The sequence below is a fragment of the Electrona antarctica genome (assembly GCF_951216825.1).
Source record: "Electrona antarctica genome assembly, chromosome: 3".
Classification (NCBI taxonomy): Eukaryota; Metazoa; Chordata; class Actinopteri; order Myctophiformes; family Myctophidae; genus Electrona; species Electrona antarctica.
In genome coordinates this window covers 17,977,793-18,002,908 of record NC_136808.1, presented here as the reverse complement: position 1 = coordinate 18,002,908, position 25,116 = coordinate 17,977,793, and the positions used below count along the sequence as shown (strand labels likewise).

Here is a 25,116-nt window from a genome sequence, read left to right as displayed (position 1 = left end):
ACATTTTTTTCCTCTTCTGGATAATAGAATTTGTCCCAAGCATCTTTAGCCATTAGCCTAAGTGCTACGCATGTGTCTAAAGGCTGAAGAGTATAGATGAGCAGATTTCATTGGGCCAACCGGAGCAAAACACAGCACTTATTTTAGTATTTTCATCGCTTCACTTCTCCTTTCACATTCCATTCTCTTACTGGGAAAAAGGCAGCTTCTGCCCTAATCTTTACTTCCTTTATGGGCATTTATGCCTTAATTTATCCTTCAGCGACAAATTTTGTTTTCAACAGTATTTTCAACTGAAAAAAGTGTCGACATGTTTTAGTTGTTGTTTTCAGTTGTGTCGAGCAATACGCTGTACGACCATTTTTGCCATATAGCATATAACAGGCTTTTACCCTGGTTCCAGATTGTTCTTTGCATCTGTTGCCATGACATGGTTCCACCTCACTAATGGTAGGAACATCAATCACCCAGGAGAGAGACACATTTATGCTCCATCGTATAACGGTGTCGCACACCAAGAAAAGCAGATCTACAAGCTCACAAGGGTGTCATCCACGACGCGTTGTGAACTTGTAGGCCGGCTATTTTCAATGCGCGACACAGCCATGTGAGTCTGCGAAAGAGCATAAATGAGGCTTATGGGGATCGTATTTTACCAAGTCGCAACTCTAAGGTTCAATCATTTGTTGCCCTCTCTTGTCATTTGTCCATTTATTATTACCTCATCTGCACCATCTGCCCCTTCTGAAGGCAACAGTGAGTCTTAGCGGGCCCTCCCTCTGCACATCTTAACTGCATTAACTGTGGGTGGGAGCTGATGGATGGTGATGGTCTATCTCAACATCATGTGCCTAAGCCCCTCTTGGGTGGACCGCAGGCTGCATGGCTAGACCTGGGTGGGGTGGGGAGAGGATGGATTTATATGACATCCATTTATATGAGATCCATGGCTGAAAGAGGTACAGTAGAGAATTGGGGTTAGCTCTCTTCAGTTTAAATTTTGAGAGCAAGTGTATAACTCGCTCACTTCCTGGGCCTACTAATTGTACAATTTATGAATTATTTATTTTTAATCTACATCAGCTTTTGATCTCATGATGTCCCTTTTTTGCATTGTCATCACAAGTCCACAGTATTCCATTAACCACATAAGCCCGATTTATAGTTTGTCGTACAAGCTTATCTACAAGCTCACAATGGGATGCATTGTGCGGTTTTATAAGCTTGTAGATCTGCTACCCCATAATTAACTATAACTATAATGAATGACATGCGCAAAATGGGGAGGCCAGATTGATTGTGGTTGAGCCAGCATATTAACATACACCTGCCTCCAGTTCTAACACTAAATTGGAATCCTTCTTGAATTAACGCCTCACATTCCTACTGAGCTAAGTCAACCGTGGTGGGCAGCAGTGTGCCAGAGGTAGTGGAGAGAAGAAGAGAGGAAGACGATAGGTGAGATGAGCGGGAGGCAGGGGGAGCACAGTGCAGGGTGCAGAGATTCAGGAGGAGGCCCCGGGCAGCAGGGTCTCTAAGCTGGTCCCTAGGGGCCTCCCTCTAGGATAAATGGTGGGATCTCATTGGGTAAGCCCCAGGGAATGTGACTTAACGCCAAGGAAATGATCATGTTTAATTTAGCAAGCAGATGGCAGGGGGAAGTGATGGTGGGGGGGGGGGGGGGGGGGGGGGTGCATGGAGCCACAGACACAAGGCTGCCTGGAGGTTTCCCACAGCCTACAGATCTGGTGCCACTGAGACCCAGTTTACACCATGACAAGAGACTTCTCTGTACATGTAAACACAGAGGAAAATGTGGAAATATGACAAATATCACATCACATTCACAACACACAGCATACATTAAAACACACATGCCACGGGCCGTGGCTCAGCGGTCCAGGCACCTTGGCTGGTAATCCAGTCTGGCAGTGTGCCGTGGGTTCGACTCCCGATCCCGACGGCCTTTACTGCATGTCATCCCCCCATCTCTCTCCCCATTTCCTGTCAGCCAACTGTCTGTCCCTCCATAAAAACTATAAAATAAAGGCGAAAGCCACAAAAAAAACATTAAAAAAAACACACATAGATCTGTCTAGTCTAGTCTTTACAAGGTATGAGATCAGTGCCTGAGAAGAATCGACACACACCAAGACAACAGGGTTTTCTGGCTTAACCGTCTAAGCTCTAAGTCAAAATTTAAAAAATATATAATATAAATTTAAAAAATCTATAATGACGGCCAAAATATGGATGACAGCTTGAAAGTGGTTAATTGACATGATACATCTTGTCAACATACTACTAAAACAGAACAGTCTCTTCATGTTCTGTACAGCTTGGGAGAAAACAACTACAAGCTCTAGAAATGTAGCATTCCAAAACAAACAAAGAGCACACCTTTATTATTGTAAGGTTAATATTTTAGGTACAATCCGGGACTCATTTCATTTTAAATGATGTAGACTGTACTAGCACATCTACAGTATAGCTACTCTTCCAATGAGAAACCTCAACCCAGGTGTCGTGTAGGAGAGTGGACAAAGTACTTATTACTACCAGTAGGTACCAGTGGGTAGTAATAAGTACAGTAGGTAGTCTAGGTACTATAATAAGGATGTGTACAGTATGGTGTCCTGACTCCTGACAATGACAAATTGACAATGCGAATAAATATTACACCCACATTAAGTATCCTCTAGTCTAAACTGTAGTTACTGTGGGCAGGGTTTGAATGACAACCTTTGCAACCAAAACAAATAATTAAAACATGAATAATAATCAATCCCCAAAAACGATTATTGGAATATTTGATTATTATGACTCACTCATCCATAATTACAATTAATTGTATCTATTATTATTATTTAAAAAAAATAGCTTGATAACTGGTTATTTTGGGTTAAATAAGTTAATGTCTGCAGAATATTAACTAAGCCGCGGAATCAAGGATTGTTCTCTGCTGAATTAGGAATGTTCTCAGCGGAATCAAGACTTTTTGCTCCGCAGATTCCTGTGGGGACTACCCAGGTCGGAACTCTAACCTCTCTAACCTTAACCCAGAGTAATATAGTAAGAGAGTGGCGACACTAGCTTTGACTCCCATTGTAACAATGGAATGCGGAAGTGCTCATTCTATCTCAATGGGATAGTTCCAGTCATAGGAGCAATGTTTGGAACTATAGCCCATAGGCACCCACTTTGCGGCGAGATCAAAGCGTGTCGCTACTCTCCTACTCTACACTCTGCTTTAACCCTAACCCTCAGTCTTAACATCACAAAAACTATGCCTTAACCTAATCTCAAAACCACGGCCACCCGAGGCAAAACAAAAGAAAAACAATGAGTGGAACTTTTGGACATGCGCCGGCGGCGCGCCGCCATCTTTTTATTGTAGCTTGGACATAATTGCAATTACCTCTTTCCATCATGAGAGGGAGACAATGGACATAAAATTGATGAATTGTAGCTTTAAAATATATAATTTGTTATTCATGTTATTCATCATGGTGATAGTCCACTGCCCGTGAGTAGAATACTGCAAAAACTTTGAGTAATAGCTCTTGTGTTTATTTGTTTCAACCACCACAATAACCAGGGATTTATAAGGTTGGTGGAAAGCTTTTATTTAATTAAACTGAGATGCCACCATCCAATAACATGAGCTCTGAAAATGAACCTATTGTGAAATATTCTGCTAATTAAGTCTCCAAAGACCTGCAATGAATGTGCCTGTAGCCATGATACGTCAACATCATGGTATCACGATCCAGCTACACACATTCTAGTCACAATAATAGGAAGACCCCACTGACCAGGCAATTACCATATTTAAAACAGGTGAACGTGTATAAAATTAAACAATCATTTTTAGATTAGCATATGTTGATTGACAGTTATTATTTAGTATTTGGAAGCTTTTCCATGCATGTGAGTAGAGACTGAATCCACTTGTGCAGTGATAGGTGTGACCTGAATGTTGCAACAGGATGTTATAACACAATGTTGTAACAGACCACACAGCAACATCTTCAGTGTTCATTTAACCACTTTTACGGCGTTATAAATCATTATAAGAAGTTACGGTCCCTGCCGATGTTTACACGAACCTTTGAAGAATTACGGCGTCTTAATTGTACCTCCATTTCATGAAAATCCTGCTGAAAATAGTCCCATTGTTTGTTACCGAGTCGAAAGATAATCCATCGCTGTGATGCGGAACATCAACACAGGGCAATGGCGGATGGATGCGGCTATGAAACCCTGTTGACTTGCATTGAACTCAGTTTCCCAGAAGCCCTTGCAACCCAGTGATAGGTCGATTTCCGGTTACGTCATCATAAAACGTCCTCGTCACGATGTCTGCGACAAAGCCGGTATTTCTTAAAGGTTATCAAAAAATGACGAATTAAACATATAAAGCAAAAGGCAGGTTTATCGGATTCGGCAGGGAAAGACAATGGGGAAAAAGGGGTTTAGTGGGTTCCGCAGCGAACCTGTTAACTCTTGAGATCCAGCTCACTTGAGGTCCATTGGAAGTGGTCTGGATCGGGATTCGAACCCGCGACACGCTGTCAGGCTGTCATTTGTTAATGTCGTTTAAAGGAGCCTTGACCATTCCGCTGTGCCGAGTAGGCCTATCTCACAGCAACTATATGACACTGACTGTGATCCTTTAATGTCACAGCCAGCTGTGCAGTAAAATATCTTGAGTGTTATTTTAAATCTGAGTGTACAAATGGAACAACATTTAGAGTGAATTAACACTGGCCTTTAGTGTTTTGTTATGAGGGCAGAGGTGCTTGTATATGTGTCTCTTACCTTAGGTAGTCCCTGCGACAGAGGATGAGGTTGGCTTTAGTGTAGAGGGTGGAGCCCACCTCCCCCAGGCGGCAGTCACAGCAGGCACATTTCAGACAGTCCTCGTGCCAGTATTTGTCCAGGGCCTTGAGCAGGTAGCGGTCTTTAATCTTCCGATTGCAGCCTGCACACCCCTTCTGTTTCCCTTTGGGCTGGACGGAGAGCATCGGCACACCTGTAGCGATAAGGAGACAAACGGCCACGCGTGATTTACTGCCCAGGAACACCAGTGACTTTTGCTGTTCTCCCTTTTTTTTCTTTCGATAAGCCGGCTGCTTTCTGGAGGTGTCGGCCAGAGCCTGGCCTCGCGGACGGCCACAGCACACTGCCTCCCCTGCTTCGTATGCATTAAAGAAAACAGTCTTCCATGTAGATAGGCACACAGGTCACATTGGACTACAAACCAACCCCTTGCTTGTTAAACAAGAACATGCTGTAATACATGGAACAAAAGTTGCTCGATAGCTCACAGTGGGCTTTCAGAGCAAAGGGACACAGCAGCAGAGGTCTTTCTTTTTTTTCTTTTTTTGAACACACAGTGTTCATTTTGCTTACTATGGTATTTACCGCATGCTGTATAGTATGTTAGTCACCTAGCATTTCATCAAAGCTCATTTCACTCAACTGTCCACAGCTGTAAAAGCTTCTCATGGGCTTTGTTTGGTATAGATTAACATTAACCTTTTAAAAAGCCTCTGACCACAAAAACGCTGCTACCAGACCCCAGTGAGATATGTTATGGCCTAAGTGCCTTTCAGCGCGCACTCACTCGCTTTCATACATACACACAATGTCTCTCTCTCGGACACACACACACATGCGTGCGCACACACACACACATGCACACAGACTTCCCTGCTCGCAGCATTACAGCCTTTCCTCCTTTTACACTTATCTGTGCTCATGTGTCGGCAACAAGCGAGCCTAAGTAACCAAACCCGCAAATTGCCCCGCTGTCACGCAGGTCCCCTTTAAGTGTGCCTTTTAGCCTCCTAAAGGACAAATAAAGTCCATTTAATAACGGTACTAAACACTAATAGTGTATGTGTGGCTGACATTTGTGTTTGGACTAAAAGCCCCCCTCAGGCCACTGCTGGTACAGAGGCAGGGGCACGCAGCTCCCCTCTGTAGCACTAACAGGTCTGCCACAGCTGAAAGCACAAGACAACAGCTCTTAAGACACTCTCACACACTGAGCTATTGATCTGTCTAACAGAACACACAGTGGACGCCACTTGCCACTCTACTTCCAAAACACATTTCTCTATGAAAAGAAAGAAATGCTGGACACTATCTGCATCAACCCGGGGGGGGGGGGGGGGGGGGGGTTAAAAACCTACTGTTTAAAGGTACTATAGGTCACAGTCTTGGTTCCATTGTTGCATTAAAGTGTGCATGTACTACTTACAAATGTTGTATTCGTATTTTGTATCCGGCTAGTTTAGACCTAATAGCTAATAATATAGTCAAGTAATGATGCTCTGCAGTGTACTCGGCACTCTCCCTATTTTCCCTCTGAGCTTTATCAAGTATTAAAAAAATAAATGAATAAAGACAAATCAAAGAAACATACCACTTTTCTCATAGTAGTTCTTTGGAAGAGCAAAGCAGGTTTAACCCCAACTCCCCCGCCCCTGCCTTTCTTTTTTCTTCTACTTGCGTGGCCATGTGCACAGATGGACTCACAGAAGTACCTTATTGGAACCAGATTTGCTCTGCAAATTTTTGGCCATCCACACATCAGTAATGCTATGAATGTAATATAATTAGCATTTCCCCTTTTAAAGCGAAGGAGAAAGAGAGAAGAGAGCTTGTTAGTCAAATTTATGGCTTTGGTCTGTGTGCGAGTTAGTGCTCTGGTGGTGTTGAGCCGTCCTATTTCTTTATCAGAAGTGGGAAGGGGAGGCTAATTGGTCCAGTGCTGGTGATGGGAGCAATCAATTAGTGTTTCGCCTGCCCTCCAACTCCCTCACCTCCTCCCTCCCCAAAACAGGCCCCTTGAAGCTGGCACATTAGGATCACAAAACCCGCTATAAATACCAATGTTCGGTGTAAATGAAGCTAAAAAGCTTCAAATTCAAGCCACACTAGCTGAGGGCGGTCTCTCTCTCTCACTACCTGCGTTTCATGGCTTGTTAGGGGAGCTCTCTGCAGGTATGCCAACAGTGCTCGCCTGTCAGGCTTCTACAGAACTAAAAACAGTCTTAATGAGCAGAGAGAAAAAATACGTGTGTGTGTGTGTGTGTGTGTGTGTGTGTGTGTGTGTGTGTGTGTGTGTGTGAGATGTTTGAGAACATGTGCGTCGCAAAAGATTCAGGTTGCTGCAATTCCCTTGGGGATCACACAAAACCTTTAATTTGCCTTTATGACAGCTAATTAGTTATTCTACTCAAAATCTTTGCTTTAAATAAGAGAACTAATTATACACAAAGGTCGTTCCCCCACCTCCACCGAACGACTCCTAATTGCTTTAGACCACCATCCGCCATATACCCCTTAAACACATCTCGTGTAATGTGTTTTTACATTTACGGTACAAAGGCCACAGCTTTAGCCCTTTTCGGAATGATTGTATGTACTGTAGAGCTCATCCCCCAAGTTGGACTCGCACACCTTTTGTTCCACAACCTGCACAGTGCCATTAAAGTGACAACGCTCCACTCCTTAGCATAACCCAGATTTCAGATTGCAGTTAGTTTGACTCCCCTTTCTTCTGCGCATATACCTGTACACTACGCTGTGGTCCTGTGGGCCCTACTAAGAAGAGACTGCTCAACGGAGGAAACAGTCTAACTGTGTAACTAGTATGCACATTGATTTGATCCTTGTGTCTGTCGCAGGGAACAAACAAAAGGCTTGATGTCTTGTACCAAAACCAGCTTCTGGAAAAGAGCTTTAATAGCGGTGTAGCAGGCAGCGACTCAAAACTTTCTAAACAAAGACTAGTGACAGAATAAAACGACTGTGTGAGGAAAATGTCTTGTCAATTCCCTTAATGCCACGAGCCATCTTCTCGCACCTGTCACTGCTCTGGTAAAAACGTGAAATCATGGAGTATAGGATAGGAACAGAACCTCTCAGGCTCTCAACCACCTAGAAGGAAAAGTTACATTATGAAAGGAAGGAGCACTTAATCCAATCCATTTAACTGATACAAGTGCCACTGACCTTCCAATGCCACAATGAATACCTCCCCACGTCATGATTCATATTCCAACAGAAGATGCATTTTCTTTATCCTTGAAGAGGAAAGGAGGCACTTTCCTTGCCAAAGTATCCTTTCTGGGAAATCATTTAATTTGCCATTAGCACCGACTGTTAGGGGCTTGTCATCTCATTTTTTCCCCCCCATCCCTCTCTTCTATAAGACGTTATCTCTCAAAATATGTACAGTGAGGTTTTCTCCTACCCAAGGAATCTGTCAGTACCATGTACTTTCCATTATAAAGATAGCATCCGATTTCTGTTACCCCATTTCAACTTCCATCTTTAAAGCTATCTAAAAATCAAATCAGTGTGCTAACCTTTTTGATATATTTAAGGTTTAAAAGGAAAATAAGCTGTTTGGAGCACTCAAGGAAGCATTTGAAAGCACTGAAATCCAATTATGACATATGCATGGTTAAAGCCTACATTTCCTCAGATTAGGCAAGGGGGGCAACGAGAAAGATAGACTGACAGGATGACATCCCCTTTGATCTCTTTTCTCTCTTAATGCTATAGACTGTCTAGTATTTTATAATCTCTAAAATTAGCAGGTGGGGGATAGAAATGTTCCAGTGGTAACTAAGTACACTTACTCAAGTACTGTAGTTTGTAACATTTTGAGGTATTTTTATTTTACTTGAGTAGATATTAACTGGCCTGGGCCATGACTCAGCGGTCCAGGCACCTTGGCTGGCAATCCAGTCTGGCAGTCCAGTGTGCCGCGGGTTCGACTCCCGATCCCGACGGCCTTTACTGCATGTCTTCCCCCCCATCTCTCTCTCCCCATTTCCTGTCAGCCTACTGTCTGTCCCTCCATAACATATATAAAATAAAGGCGAAAGCCACAAAAAAAACATAAAAAAAAAAGAATAGTAGATATTAACTAATTTTGCTGGGGACCCCCTGGAACCCCCCCAATGACCCCTGGGCGTCATTGATATACCACTGCTATGACATATCAACGATGACTCAAACATTGGGCAAGCTTTCAGCCTGATCAGAGCCAGTATCTACTGCCAGCATAAAGTACTTTGATGCTGATTGATCCAGTGAGATTAGCAAGGAAACAGACCGACACACAGATCGACCCTCTTATAGACGGATAGACTAGTTCTTCCACCACACTATGTTGTACCATATGACAGACACATGGCTCTAGTTCAAATGTTATTTAACTTGCTATAATGTGCAAGTTTCAGTGAGTATTATTTATTACACAATATAACAGAGAGCTGCACATTTGAGTCCTGTCCAGTGTTAAATTAACCATTCTCAACCTGGCAACCCTATCCCTGTCATTATAGGCACAAATGAAAATAACAGACCTACCAGCTCAAGCTTATACAACCAAGTATATAAAATAGAGCTTAAGTGGTTAACACTGAGGATGAATCCCTTCACCATTAACTACCATCGACTGGCCTAGAATTGAGTAGTGATGTTACTTGCTTTTCCCTTTTGATCGTTGTTTGTCCCTTCTAACTCGTATGAACAAGTTGGTGTATTGGCACCATGGTCTGGCCGTGGTACGGCTAGGAGCCTGGTGAGAAGCGGCCATCTTTGCTCGTGGATTGGGAAAGGGAGATCGGCAGGCAGGCAGGCATTCAGCAAGCCTGTGTGGGCCTCATGTCTGGGGTCCATATAATTACTACTCTAAGCTGCAGTAAATAAAACAGTGGTAGCCACCACCACCATGACACTGAGTGGGACGCTCAGTAGAAATTACATGCAACATTGCCAGCTAACTGCATTCGACTGAAACAATTGCACTAATAATAATTATTACTATCATCTCTTCAGTCACTGCGCTCCTGCCCGCAACATCAACCAAACATTAATGAGACAGGATTATGCGTGTCTTAAGTACCAGGTCTTATGACTTAACTTAAGACCTGGAGGCATGGTCAATGCTGTTTGGCCACTCAGAATAGCCAAATGGCATTGATCACGCCTCCAGGTCTTAAGTTAAGTAATAAGACCTGGTACTTAAGACACGCATAATACTGCCCGATGGATCTACAGTATGACATGATTCATCGCAAAACGCATTTGCATAAGAACATAAATTATGAGTTTAGAATTCATAATTATAAATAATATAATATAATATTATTTTACTGTGAAATCTACCGTTAATGTAACTCCGAAGAGAGTACAAACCGTTTGTACAAAGTAATGCATCTTCAAAGTTACAATAACACTGAGAATTGCACTGTATATTTTTAGGGGATGATAAGAAAACAAATCTGTTCAAGCCAGGTTGCAGTAAACAGAAGTAAACAACAGAAGAACACTGTGGTGGTGTGTAACTCTGCCGCTTAGAAGTTCCAAGAGCTGTTGTAAGACTGCACTCTTTTGCCTTTCAGCCTCTGTTTAAATGCTGTGTGACTGTGTCCATGGCAATCCCAAACAGAATTTGTCCCAGGACTGAGGTGTCTGCTGCTAAGGTTAATAGGGATCTCAGGCAGATGTCCCACCATTGTCTGTGTGAATCAGCCCCTCTCATTCAGCTCCCGTCATTACTGTAATTGAGCCCGCAGACACGTCTCTCTATTGCCAAGACAAAAAAATACAAGACATCTGGTAATAATCTCAGCTGGAACGCGCACAGCAGCTGAAAGCAGACCCAACGAGTGTATTCAAAGTGATAAGCACAATCAAGACGACTGAAACACTGTGTGATTCATGGTCACATCCTACGTGGGAGCATATCGCATGGGCAAACCGTAAAGATATATACGCATGTATATATTCACACACACGTGGGCACGCACGCATGCACACACACACACACACACACACACACACACACACACACACACACACACACACACACACACACACACACACACACACACACACACACACACACACACACACACACACACACACACACACACTTTGTAGTTCCTCACAGGGGAGTGAGTTGATATATTACATTTCATGTAATGTTTTTCTTCGCATGAGCCTTCTATGGCACTGTACTGTACACTGTGCCACATTTCCAGATGGTTGTATATGAATGCTGGGGTCTGTGAGAGAGAGAGCTGCTTTCTGACGTTGTTTGCATGCTATGATTATGACATAATTAACACCCGCAGTAAGTGGCAGAGAGAGGGGGGATAGTACACAGTAAAATCCTCACTGTTACCTTATTCATTTGTAACTCAAGAAGTGTACAAAATGTTAGTTGTATGCTCCCTTAATTTGCCTTAAATGAGTTAAATGGACACTGAGGATTTTACTGTATAGGTGAGGTTGGTGCAGATGAAGAAGGGACTGTTCATTAACAAGATGCACTCTCTCAAACTTTGCAGCTTGCTGTTGGCTAATAAGCCCAGGTGAAAGGTAGCCCAGTCGTCTCTTTACAGTGACCCTGGCACTGCCCGGGATAAGGGAGGGTTTTGTCTTCTGGAATAATTGCTCTTTTCACATGTTACAAGTGTCCTGACCCCCGCGGTCGCCAGCCACTTTCCCCACCATAATTACTCCTGATCCGCTCCAAATGAGCCAGCCGCATTAGGGCTGCAATAACACTGGCCCAGCTTCAAGCGCGGCACGGGGAGTCTCAGCAGAACGGCCTGGAACAGGGCTGCCTTTTCTCCCAACCCACGGTCATTTCCATCACGTCAGAGGTGCATTTCTTACACTTGAAGTCAGCAGCGGCCCTGGGCCCTTTTCTGAGGAGGCAAAGAGGCTTTACAGAAGGCATTGTTAGCTCCTGGTGCTCACTGCTCACTGCGGTTTGGCTGCAGACGCCATCCCAATTAACGGATAACTTCATTAGGGTGTTCCTTCCACATTTTCCAGACCCTATTATTTTTAATTTATTCACATGGGGTTAATTAAAAGAAATGTATCACAGAGATATGCAACAGCTTTCTAATTAAATTCATTACTGCTTATTTTGAGACACGAAACTGGCATAGTTTCAAAATGACTACAGAAGACGACTTGTTCCAGCACTTGGTTGCTCGCTCACAACCATGGTGGGACTCAAGCTGTAGAAGGTGAGCTGTCAACAGCAGAGAGAGAGAGAGAGAGAGAGAGAGAGAGAGAGAAATGAGGGAAAGGAAGAATTGGATGGATATGATAAATGAGGAGGGGGAGAATAATAACTAAGAAAATAACAACATCCCTGGTTTCTAATATTCATCCTACAGGATTAGCGATAAATCCCCGAAGGAACCTGAAGAGGGAAATGCAAGGAGGGAACCGTGTGCCAACATTGAAAGAATAAAAGCAGCTTCTGCATTGCATCCAACCAGTCAGCTGTGGGCCTCCTGCGGCGCCTTGTCTGTAGTGCTGAGGGTCTATTATTTGTTGGAATCTTTTTCACCACACCACACTTTTTCACCACACACACACACACACACACACACACACACACACACACACACACACACACACACACACACAAACCCCACGTCTCTGATTGCAAGCTGTCGATAACCTTGAAGATGAATGCATCTTCATAGGTACATCATGTGAATTCAATTGCAATTTCAATGTAATTACATTCCTTTCTCTTTTCTTTTTTTTTACATCCAAATTAAATCTGATCAAGCTTTCGATAAAGGGGACAATCTTGCAGTATCTATCCACCAATGTCAGGATTCCCTGTGATTTTTTTTAAATAAATTGAACCAATGGCTCTGTCATACTGTACCAACACAGAATGATGCACACACTTTTTTTTAGCATGCATTAAAATGCATTTGGTGCGGAATAAATGTGGCCCCCCTTCAACAATTACTGCACACTTATTTGAAAGGATAGGCCAGCAGACAGGTGTACCATTCAGGGCCCTCAGTGTGTTGGAACTGGATGGGAGGAAGGAGCACTATGTGCGCCCGTTTAATCTTGAATGATGCAAATTCCCCACAGGGGGGCAGTTAGTTGGCCGTACAAGCCTCCAATGTCATTCAAGCCTCTACTCCCACTCTCCTTATGGGGTAAATAATGAGTGTGGTTGGATACAGAGATAGAAAAACGCTTCAGTGAACTGTGGATGTGATGTTGCATGGGGTGTTAATCCTAGGTGGTCTACCATTGACTGCAATTGACCGGGTTCACCTGCTGTGGCCTAGTAGTTCACATGGAAGGAATTGGACTGAACCACACTTGCCATAGTGAACAGTTGGCATCAGCTGATGACGGAGATTTTTATTTTTGTTTAGTTTTTTACCAAACACTTATTTAATACCTGCGAACCGCCGTTGTGCCGGTGTCCAGCACCAAACTAGCAGAAGTTAAATAACCTCAAATCTTATCAAAGACTAGAATTAGCCACTCAAAATCTCACTTATGTTACCGTATTCACTTGAATATGCCCCTATTCTGGGGGTGAACTTTCTGTCAAAAATCAGATCTTTCTACAAGCTTAAAATATGTCGATCTATGATGCATTATGGGGGGAGACATAGACATTTGGTGTAGAGAGAAATAGGAGGGGGCCTAGTTTAGACCCGTCTGGAATTCCGATCTGCAAAGTAATTAGGGTTTAAGTGGTTTTAAGAGGAGGCTTTTCTTGTTTACCAACAAACTAGTTTTAATGCTGTATAAAGGTCCACTGCCATCAAAATACATACAAAAATAACATTCAAAATACTGTACTTGATATGACAAATACTGAAACAGTATGTCTGTAGTGCTTATGCTTGTCTCACTTTGTTTGACATATAGCGTGTTGGATGAGTGCAACGTTATTCCACAGAAGAGCTTTACAGTGGCCTATTATTGTAATTCCCCTAGTTTGTCAGTAGGCGTCACGTATCACCCAATGGAGCTTTAATTGGCCCACAGACAGTACTGTCTGTTTTATGTTCTTTGAACATCTCTAAAGACTTTGGTACCAACTCTGTTGTTTTTCAAGCCTGTGGCCGGTCGAGCTCTATCGCCACGGGGAAAATAAATACTAATAATGAAAAATAATGAAAACCAAAATAATAATAATTTGGGTGTAACGCAGAAACCTGTGGCCTTTTATAATGATGTTACCATAGGTGTGCGTCGCTGTTTGATGATGTTTTGTAGAGTGGTCCTATGGGCAAAAAAGGTGGCTGAAATGTGCCTGAATAATGTGTTTTTTATTAACTGTACAATATGTCTAGCCTAGAACCTTGGCAGAGTACTGAATAGTCTATGGAAGTGTGCAGACAAGTGGAGTATTGGTAAGCTCAACCCCAGCATGCAACCAGACACCACGTCGACCCTATTCTGGTAGTGGGATGTTTCAGTAAATTAGTGACATATTTTGTAAGTAGCCTAATCCTGTTGCTTATGCATCAGTAAACATGATTTCTTTACAACATTTATTCTGGTCCATAACAGACATTGCCCATTGGGCCAAAGGTAAGCTATTAGCATTATAACACAAAAACAGTAGTCTGGTATTGATTCCGGCAGGGACCATCCACTGTGTGTGTGTGTGTGTGTGTGTGTGTGTGTGTGTGTGTGTGTGTGTGTGTGTGTGTGTGTGTGTGTGTGTGTGTGTGTGTGTGTGTGTGTGCGTGCGTGCGTGCGTGCGTGCGTGCGTGCGTGCGTGCGTGCGTGCGTGCGTGCGTGCGTGCGCGCGCGCGCGCGTGCGTGCATGTCTGCGCGCGTGCGTGCGTGCATGTCTGCGCTATAGTTCACGTATCTTGAGAACCATCCGACCGACTTCAAACTCAGCAGGCATGTTGCGCAGCGATATGCCCATAACTGTATATGGACATCTGGTTGCCCCTGTCATTGAAGACAGACAGACGGGTATTGCATAACTGGGTGGGGATGATTACCCAACTTGCCTCGTTCCTGTTCATAAAAAGAACAGGAAATGAACTCTCAGTATTGTACAGCAGTGATGTAAATAGGTTTTCAATGTAATGGGTCCCGAGACCCAGGGGTTGTCTCTTAGATGGGTCCCAGGGACATTTTATGAGTCCTACAGTAGTTCAACAACGTTAGAGTACAGTACTGAGTACAGTATTGCATCCCAGGACCCCTGGAAGGTGTCATGATTGTGTCCTTTCTCAATTTAGTGAGTGTAAGGATGCAGGCTATTTGCATCACTACAGTATGGTGCTTTAGGTGAAAGCATCACAATGAAAGGCCTATTCTGGACATCCCCGCAGCTCGGCAGGCTAACATGCATGTTTTGCTACAGGTGTCAAAAGCTGTCTTTCCTCTTGACCTTTGTTGCATGGCATTCTTCTCTTGTCTGTTCACTCTATAGATATACCTAAGTGCCTTCCCCAGAAAGAAAGAAGATGCTGTACAGAGACTCTAAAGGCCCCATTTACACTGGCAGACAAATCTAGCCTGAATCAGATCTGTGCCACATTGAGATTGAAATCTGATTGGTTTAAATGAGTCATGATGATGTCACATGACTCATTTAACTTTTTCTCTGCCATCTACGTTTATAATCGTAGCTAAAGGTACTAAAGGTGCTAACTACGTACATGTTCGTAGACAACCGTATACTCCATATATGAAGGCGGCGACCGTCAATTTACCTTTTAGCATTGCTCCGGTTACTATGGAGAGCCTCCGTCCCCACCAGCTATGGGATTTTTAAATCCAGCTCCATTGAGCCTCCTTTATTACAGGATTTTCAAAGCTCTGTATCTCTAAAGCTTTGAGCAATGTCCACGGTGAGCCGTCGCACATCCCGGCGATCGTAAATCATTTGTGAGTTTGTATCGCATCGCTGAGCACATGTAACTGTTTGTAATGATAGCTAAGGGGTCTGAGCTACTGCTAACGATGACTGTGCTCACAACAACAGCCCCCACCTCCCTGAATAACCCGGAAATGAAACGAGGAGCGTAGAGTGAGAGCAGCAGTAGCGGCAGTTAAACAAATCAGATTCCAATCTGGATGTGGCTCACATCTGATTCAGGCTGGATTTGGCTGCCAGTGTAAATGGGGCCTTACAGAGCATTTGTATCATGCCATAGAAGTGAGGGCAGTGAAGAGACAGTATGTAAACAGGTGAATAATCAAGGTTTAACGAAGAGAATATTTGTTTAAGAGACCAATATGAATAGTTATTTCTATCAGCCAACATAATGTATCCATGGGTATTGGGTAATTAGTTCAGGATGTGTATGTGAGACCAACTCTACAAGCACGCTGCGGCTCGACTACCTGGGGCTGACATTGTTACATCTGTCTAACAACATACACATGGGCACATACAGTAGTGTTAGTGTTTTCTTATTTTCTTTTTTTGTTAAAAGGTTAAAGCACTATGATAGTAATCATTGCTATATAGAATGTTGTATGTTTCAGTAACATGAGTCTCCCTCTGTCTCTCCAGCTCTTTGATAGACATAAAATACATTTTCAGGTAGGTGGCACATTTTCAACCAATCAGGAGAGAGTACCTGCTTATCAGCTTCATTTTTATAGTGTTCCAGTTCCAATTCTGAGTGCTCATTTCTTTGTGTCATCCCTTCCAGTTTCACTTGTTTAATCTGTAGCCGTCCTGAGTTCTCTATTCTGATTGGATAAAAATTAACTTTCTGTTTAACTCTTTTTTTGCGAAGTACGAATATATTCGTACCCCCCAGCTATGGGGCGTGATCTTCTAGGTACGTATCGTACTAGGGATGTGACTTGATTTTCGACTCATGCTCACCGCGACAAAAAAACTCAAAAAAGATCGTTTTTATTATTATTATTTTTTGTAATGGCTTGTTATAAAACGTTATAAACGTTGCTGTTTCAAATGTTTTCCAAATGGGAGAGGTACGTGTACGTATGTCTGTGTGTGACACTGCTGTGCTGCTACTGCTAACTTGCTAAGTGCTAACTGTCAGTGCCACTCGTCACATCATGCATGGTAGCTGTTGTGGTTTGAGCAGAGTGGCTCTGGGTTTGAGAATAGAATAGACCCCATTGTCCCAGGGTGTGGGGTGGGGGGGTATCTTAGCAACACTGAATGTGCTGTGCCATTGGTCGTGTGCTCGTGTCATGATCCAATGGCTGCAGCTCTGAGCTTTCCAGACCCCAGGTTTACATCTCATTGGTCACACTACAGACAGTGTTGCCATGCCGTTTCATTATAAGCAAGGTTCGTTTTTCTGTCAAGTTGCTTGTAAGAATTTGTAGTTGCAGGTTGTGTTTTTTTTGGGGCTTGTTTTTAAAAGTGTAGTTTATGGATTAAACAATTTAAAGCCCTGAAAGTGTTAAAATACGGAACAACGTGCATACCGTATGAGTTAATTACGGGACTCGTGACAGGCTGCAGACAAGTTGAGAGTTGGGACATAGCCGATAGCGCCGCTGCTCCTCCAGTGTCGTTGTTGTTTACAAAATAAAGTATATTTTTATTATTGGGCTTTGATGCAAATTCTAAACATATGGATGCAGCTGCAGAAGTAGTGTTGCTTAAAGGAATGCATAGTTGCGTTCTCTGTCGTTGCCGTTCTCCTCAACTGCCGCGCAGCAACAAGAAAAAGAAAAAAGGCAAAAAAAAATCGATCGACACGTCGATTTGCAGCCTCGATTTATCGATTTGCCAAATATGAGTCGTTTGACATCCCTAATTCATACCGCCCGTATACTCCATATACGTATGAATTGGTTGAGCCCCTAAGCAGCTTTTAACATTGGTCTGGTTGCTATGCAGTGGTGTAATGGTGATTTTCTTTTTCAGTACCATGGCACGTCACACGCACGCATGCGCCTACATGTGTGCATGCACACAGAGCAGCTGATAGCCTATAAGCCTATATTGTTAAGTGTATGAGAGTTTTAAACACACAAACACAAAAGTAGACTTAAAATAATCAGATAAACTTCTTTACTGTGCTGCAGTAGCAAAACTGAAAAGTTAATTTGCTTTGTACAAATCTCTTATTTGAGGCATTCCTGTTGCGTGCAGAACACCACAGAAGCAGCTAGTAGACTACTGGAGCCATACTGCTAGTGTGTATGGGAACGTGCGCTCAGGTAAACAGTTAATCCTGTTGTTATGCAAAGTAGTAGCCATTTGATTTGGGCATGGTACTGACACGGTGCGGAGATAGGGGGGAGGGCACCGCCAGCCAGTAAACCTAGACCACTGCAGGGTACTTGGTGCGTCTTGGAAAGTCTGGTGACGCGAGGTTAGGTGCGTCTTCTCTTAAATCTAGGGGGACGCGTTCTAGAGTGCATGGCGCGTGCACAGTTCCGTTCCGTACCTGCGCGTGTATGCCACAATTTTTTTGGTACCATGGTGTGGTACTGCGTTCTACGACCATGACACCACTGTTTCTATGCAACGCCTCCGTCACAACCAGCTATGGGATCTTTACAACTCCTCTCATTTATCTCTGTTCAAAGCAGGATGTTCAAAGCTCCATAACTCCTTGGTGATCGTCAGCCATCCAAAGTTCGGATGTCATTTGTCTTTGGCATTTGTCTTTGTCTCGCATCGCTCCCGACATGTAAACGTTTCTGGCGATGGGTAAACAGTGTGAGCTAATGATAGCCAATCCTTAGAGTGAGAGTGTGCAGGGGGCTACAGCGGGATGAAAATGATCCTCTTAAAGTGAACGCTGACACTGGCACAGGTTAACTACACTAATGCTACCACCTAGCGGCACAGAAAGAATTAATAAAGAGCTGGAGATTCTTTGTGACTTCTACAAACTTACTGAACAAACACTCTAGCAATGAGTACGGAATCGGAATATAGAGCTATTTAACACTTATTTTAACCACAGAAACCCTACCTTTAAGCCATATACACGTTTCATTGTATGACAAATGGCAAACATGGATCATCTACAAGCTCACATGTTGCATTGCAACTCACGCACTTGTAGATCTGCTATTTTAACTATTGAAAATAGAGACACCAGGTTTAAAGTGGTGAAATTGAACTCTGTATAGGGTCCCTTTAGTTGTATTTGCACAATCAACCGTAAATTAATATGTAAAGGATTTGACTGTGTAGGTGATTGGTGTCCAATGATTGGAGTCAACTGCTCAAGTCAACAGAGGCAATAATATAACTGTGCAACATCTGTATTACATGAGAGACCGTCATTGTCATTTGTCTTAGTACTGAAGGTGAGAGATAAGGTTGCTCCAAAGTGGTTTAAAAAGTGGTCTAAAATGACAGTTCATCTCACCGTGTAAGCATATCTGTGGATTTTGTAAAAGGTTTTATGTGTAACATTTCAAATGAGGAGTGCGGTGTACTATGACCTTGTGGCTCGGAGTTTCTTATTTATAAGTCTGAATGTGTAAGACACACACACACACACACACACACACACACACACACACACACACACACACACACACACACACACACACACACACACATCACACACACATCACACCACATTCAAACTCCAGAGAGATTATGGAGTACAATCTAATGACAGACGTCCATTTCCTTTGATGCATTCAGCAAAGTAGATCTTGTGTGAGAAACTGTAAGATAGTGCGCTGAGCATGTGTCCTCCAGCTATAATAAAAAGGGATGCTCTTACAGCTCAAGAGTACATAATTGAGTTTGTGTGGCACCCTGATGAGTGCAGCCATTTACACGAGAGGCAGGTGGGCACACTTGCTAACGTGTCTTTCAAGTCTCCGTGCCGTCCTTTTAAATTCCAATAAGATGATGGAAGCTGATATACATCTCCCACACAGACGGATGTAAAACGATCATGAATGATAGAGATCTAGAGGTTTGGCGGTGGGAGAAAGAATTGGGCCTGGTGAGAACTCTAGCTTTTACTAGATCAGTGACAGATCAAACTGAATTAAGCGCTCACTGATCAAAGTTGCAAAAATGATTTGGCTTTTTGTACATCTTTAGTTTTTGTAACATAGTCCATGAGAACAGATTTAGTGCAATGCCATTTGTGTTCATATTAATGTTATTATGTATGTACTTGTACTATACTGTATGTAATGTCAATGTTATTTATTTATGTTAATGAAGATAACACAGTGTCTATGCAGTAGTTACTGCAGTTGCTAAAAGCATAGCAACAAGCTTTGTTAAAGACAACACACTATTGTAAACATTATGCAGGTGCTAGGATAAAGATTCATAATAACTAGTACTGACTTAAGAAATATAAAACACTGCAATACGTTTGCAATATTGTTTAGGGCCTAGGGCACAAGAAACAGATGTAATTTCAATATTTGAAATGGGGAACTTTAATTTTGAGTAAGAGAAAACCAATAAGCTGAGAAAATAGCAAACACAAGCGAGCAAATTACATTCCTGTGGAAAAGTGAAAAGACTTAAGGAATGTATAAAAGTAATCTCCAACTGGAAATTAGAAATCAACCCTCAGAAAATGAATAACAGAAAAGAAATATTACTGTCCACTTTCTAAATCAATATAACATCGCTACAAGACAGTATTACCATGGTAACTGGTAAAGAATGAAGCAGTTCTTATTATTTCAAAATAAAAATCAGAGCCTGAAGCCCAAGTTTATTACACCAGCCGACAGATCACCGGTCGGTATTCATTTGAAACATTGCTTTTCAATCACATGGCTTATGAATGTACAAATTTCATTGGACAGGGTGCTTGCGGGGTTATAAATTAAAAAGTAAAGGTAGACACAAATGTATCATCAGCTATGAGGACTGGAGGCTTCCTTATCCACCAGGTTGCACAGTTGTTCAAATAATCAGCCAAAGACACATCTATACAACAAAGTCCCATTTATTTGCGTTAAAACGGGTAATCTATATTTCTATCAATTAGAGAAAGTGCAGAATTGCTTGTCACTTCTTTTATTATAAGTTAACTAGAACCTTTACGTTGCAAGTTCAAATAAAATGCCCACCTGAGATGTTTGGGGACATGTACAGCCATTCGTCACTGAATATGACATGTATATTAGGCCATTCATTTTACATGCCAGAGACTGTGCATATTCCAATCTGCCTCCGCCTTTTCAGAGCCATTCCCTTTCCATTTTACAGGCGATCTGATAATTGCCTACTGTATGCATACATGGATAGATATGTAAACTAAATAACCAATTAATTCCATTGCGTGTTGATTAGTTTATAATGCACATAACTTATAGAAGATGTCCAGCTGTGTTGGTCAACTGAATGGGCTATCCATATTCAGGATTAGATTAGACACAGAATTCAATGCATTCTCATGGCGCAGCAAATGTAGGCTACACTGTATTTAGCATGTAAATTAGACGCACATACATTGTGCCTTCAGAGTTTCACTCCAGCACCTTTAAAGAGGGAGGGAGTGTAACGGATTCTATAATGATGAATGGAGACATGTTCTTGTTCAGAAAATGATTACGTTTCCGAGTGTTTAAAGCCAGAAAGAGTGGGAATTGCTTCGTATCATTATTGATTTTCTTGAAGGAATTTTCATGATGGGGCAGAAAGGTTATTTTCTGGGTACTTTTTATCCCCAAGATTGCTGTGAACTTTCCTCAGAGAGCGTTCAATAAAACTGTCTGTCAAACAGCCACTGTGTGTGTTGTCCCCTTACTCAAGTACAGGTTCCAAAACATCGTTCAAAACCACCAACACTTACACTGCATTGTATTATTTTAAAATGATGTAAAATTAAAATATGAACAGTGAACCCCCCCAATACTCTCGCACGCACACACACACACACACACACACACACACACACACCCCCCCCCCCCCCCCCCCCCCCCCACACACACACACACACACACACACACACACACACACACACACACACACTGTGGCTAAAGACAAAGTTGAACTGACAAGCCTATAAATTCAGAGCTAATAAACACTAAGAGCCACGGCAATGAAAGAGCCCATATCCAAGCAACTCCCTCTACATCCTGGCCAAAATACCAGAGATGTTGGTCGGCTCCAGCAAGTAAAGGGTGAAGCTTTTAGGCAATGAGCAGCAGGTGATCTCAGCTTTTCTGCAAGTCCTAATGCTCCTAAAAGCCACTCTCCCTGGTTCTGTAATTGGGCATCAGTAGTTAATGTAGTATTGACTGCATTACATGCTCCCGTGCATCCTTTCCCACTAATGCCATTTGCATCACCTTGTACATTTACCATATTGCTTAGCCAATAACTGTTAAAAGCAATCTGAATCATGAATCATATGGGGAACTTTTAGTAAGACAGACATCCAAAGGAGACAATTTACAGTTGAGTTAATTTGGGTACATTAGCAGCACAACATGGATTCAGCCAGACAGACCAATTTATGTTTCTGCGGCAATCCTTTTATTGGTTTTTAGATGGGTAAGTGAAAGGATGCTCTTCTAAGAGATATGAAATATCCATTTTCCAACATAAATAATGGGTTGCAAATGCATCCATTACTTTGGGGGGGAGGAAGCCCTGGCTAAAACCAAATATACAACAGCTAACGTACATCCTTTGAAAGATGACAAGAAATTACTATTAAGGTTAGTGGAGGCTTTTCAGAGCTAATGCTACCAAGAGAGCTGTATTGTCAGCATAACAAGCCCCAACATGCACTCACTAAAAGCGGTATAGAAAAGTACACTTTTCGTATAGCCTGCTAACAATGGTAGTGTACAGTCTTTGAACATTTCCATGTTTTATTCAGAAACTATTCATATGCTCTGCCATTTAAACCTACTGTAGCCTATGTGATGAACAGACTGACATCTGAACATCAGTTCCATCCAAAATGGGACGTCATTAGAGGAGACTTTGATTTAAATTGAGATTAATTAGATTGCCTTACCCATTAACCTAAATACATTAAAATAGATAGGCCTAAGTAATGCAAGTGGGCCTATTTGGATGGAAACTGCTGCACGTTCCGCGGTGCTATCCATAATTTGCAATCAAGTTAAAAGCACTCGGCTGTCATCTCCCATCCCGTGGAGATGTCAAAGGCTGCTCGGTAACTTCAGAGACGCAAAAAGCACTTAGAGGGAAAGGGAAAGAGCACCGTGGCTGAGCAGCGGCCAGACAAGGATGTTGAACTCTAGAGTTATATTGTGAATTACTAAATACTAAATTAGCATCCATTCCATACGTTAACTGCTGTAAAAAGAAATGCTGTATGGTCAAAAAGACAAAGCCACGTTGAGTGATTTGTCAGGGCAGGGCTGTTCGTACAGCCAAAGCGCACCTCGAAAACTTTGGGGTGCACAGTGCAGTGAAGATGTCCAGGGTTCTTCACGAAAAAGGCTGCAGCAGCCCATATAGGCTAGATAGCCCTAATGGTCATGAGGTTGAAAGCCCCTCATCATCATCACTGTAGTCTATGAGGATGCGCATACTGTCTGTCGGAGTGTCGGTTAAGCGGAATGGGAGATGTGAAATGCAGAATGTCCACTGTCCATGTTGTTGTAGGTTGTTACACGCCGTAGCGATGTGTTGTGTATAGCTCCATCATCATCATCATCATCGCTGAGCTTCTACTCACCCTCTTCCTTGTCCAACACCATGGTCCGGAGGAACGAGGAGTCCGACCCCGGGCGATCCGTTCTCGGCTCCAGCAGATCGACACCACTCGGTCTGCTCACAAATGGCTTTGAAACGCGCGGCTCGCCGGAGCTGGTGCGGTTCGCTAAACCGAAACCCTCGAAAGATGAATTGCAGTCTGAACGTTATTCTATTGACGATAATTCATCTGCGAACGACCAAGTTATTCGGTGTGAAATTCCCCTATCCGGTCTAAACTACAGCACAAATGAATACAGCAGGGAAAACAACGCTGGCTGGATCTTCATAAATTCCACATGCGAGAGGGAGAAAATACAAATGAAAAGCGATATAAAGCTAGTGTAGCCTATCTAACTGTGCACACGAGCGGATCAAAAGCTCAGACTGAACGACGGCGCTCTCTTCGCTGTAATATTCTCCCCTCGTTTTCATTTGCTCCGAAACGGCAACTATATTCAACAAATCCAATTGCAAATCTGACAACTGCTAAAAGCATACTCACACCGCCTCTCTCCCCCAATTTATGTGCCCGTGCTCGCTTCTGCTACTGAATAAATGCGCGCAGTTCCCAGAGACCCTCGGATTCCCCTGTTAATTAAATCAATTCATTATGCTCAGATCTGATTAGCAGCCCTTCCCCCCTCTTTGAATCAATTATTCAATACACAAACATAATTGCTTGTGCCAGAGGTGTCTAAGTATTAGCTTATTTAACTCCAAGGACACTAATTACCCCTAGGGCAAGGGAACTTTTCTCATTAATTCTGACAAAACAAAAGCACAGCTAAGGGAAAGTGTGCGTGCGCGTGTGTCTGTGTGGTGCGCGCTCTGCGTGGACGTCTTCTGCCTGCCTTGTCTGAATGTGCATGTGTATGGATGTGATGATGGAGAGAGCGCACATTCGCACGTGCACGTGCTTTGCGCGCGTAGGCTATGTCAGGGTGAATGAGGCTGAGTCTGAGGCTAATATTTGCTGTCTCCATGCTGTTGTTCGCTTATATACGTAGGCTACACATAAATGTACTTGTTTTTTCCTCCCTTTCACTTGTTTGCAGAATTTAATAGAAATAGCATCTAATTGTAGCCTATTTATCACAGAACTCGGTGGTAATTAGGGTGTCCAGGCCCACTTATCATACATAGCCTACTGTAGATAAACAGTCGTTTTAAAAGCGACAGCACAACAGATGGAGTGCGTTTTTGATTAGTGGGTAGATAGAGGGTTCTGTTTCAAATCTGGTAATATAATTGTTGCTTGTTATTGCCAAGATGAAAGTGTTGCTGTTTCATGGCGAGGCCTTAAATAGCACCACTTTCACTTGCCCTGCGGAGACTGTTAACCAATTAAGGGTGAGATCCAACAAAGATTAGCCATTTAGGAAAGAGGAGTAGAGTATGCTACAATAATGCTGGTTCTCAGCAGCCAGCAGCAGGCTGTATGTGTGGTGTGGTGTGAGCTTGTCTCAGTCTGTCCTTGCCTTCTGTTACACTTTGCAGTAGACAGTTATTACAGTGCCATCTTGGCACTGCACCATCCTTGAGCGACTTAATAATCAAATAACAATGTACTGTAAGGATCATATTATAGGAAATTATCATCTACAAAATTAACTGCAGTTTATGGCCTCCACACAGTAAAA

General features: G+C 42.7%; 1 protein-coding gene across 1 annotated transcript in view; it reads right to left on the bottom strand.

Annotated features, from left to right (window-relative positions):
* The window catches only part of lmo1 (LIM domain only 1), a 40,500-nt gene extending 16,943 nt beyond the window's left edge, over positions 1-23,557 (bottom strand). Inside the window, exons 1-2 of the mRNA XM_079498073.1 lie at positions 23,457-23,557; positions 4,822-5,035 (exon numbers count right to left, since the gene is read on the bottom strand). Coding sequence (XP_079354199.1) covers positions 4,822-5,035; positions 23,457-23,478 — 236 coding nt within the window. The 5' untranslated portion in view covers positions 23,479-23,557. The remainder of the gene's footprint in view (positions 1-4,821; positions 5,036-23,456) is intronic.
* Positions 23,558-25,116: the final 1,559 nt, after the last annotated feature.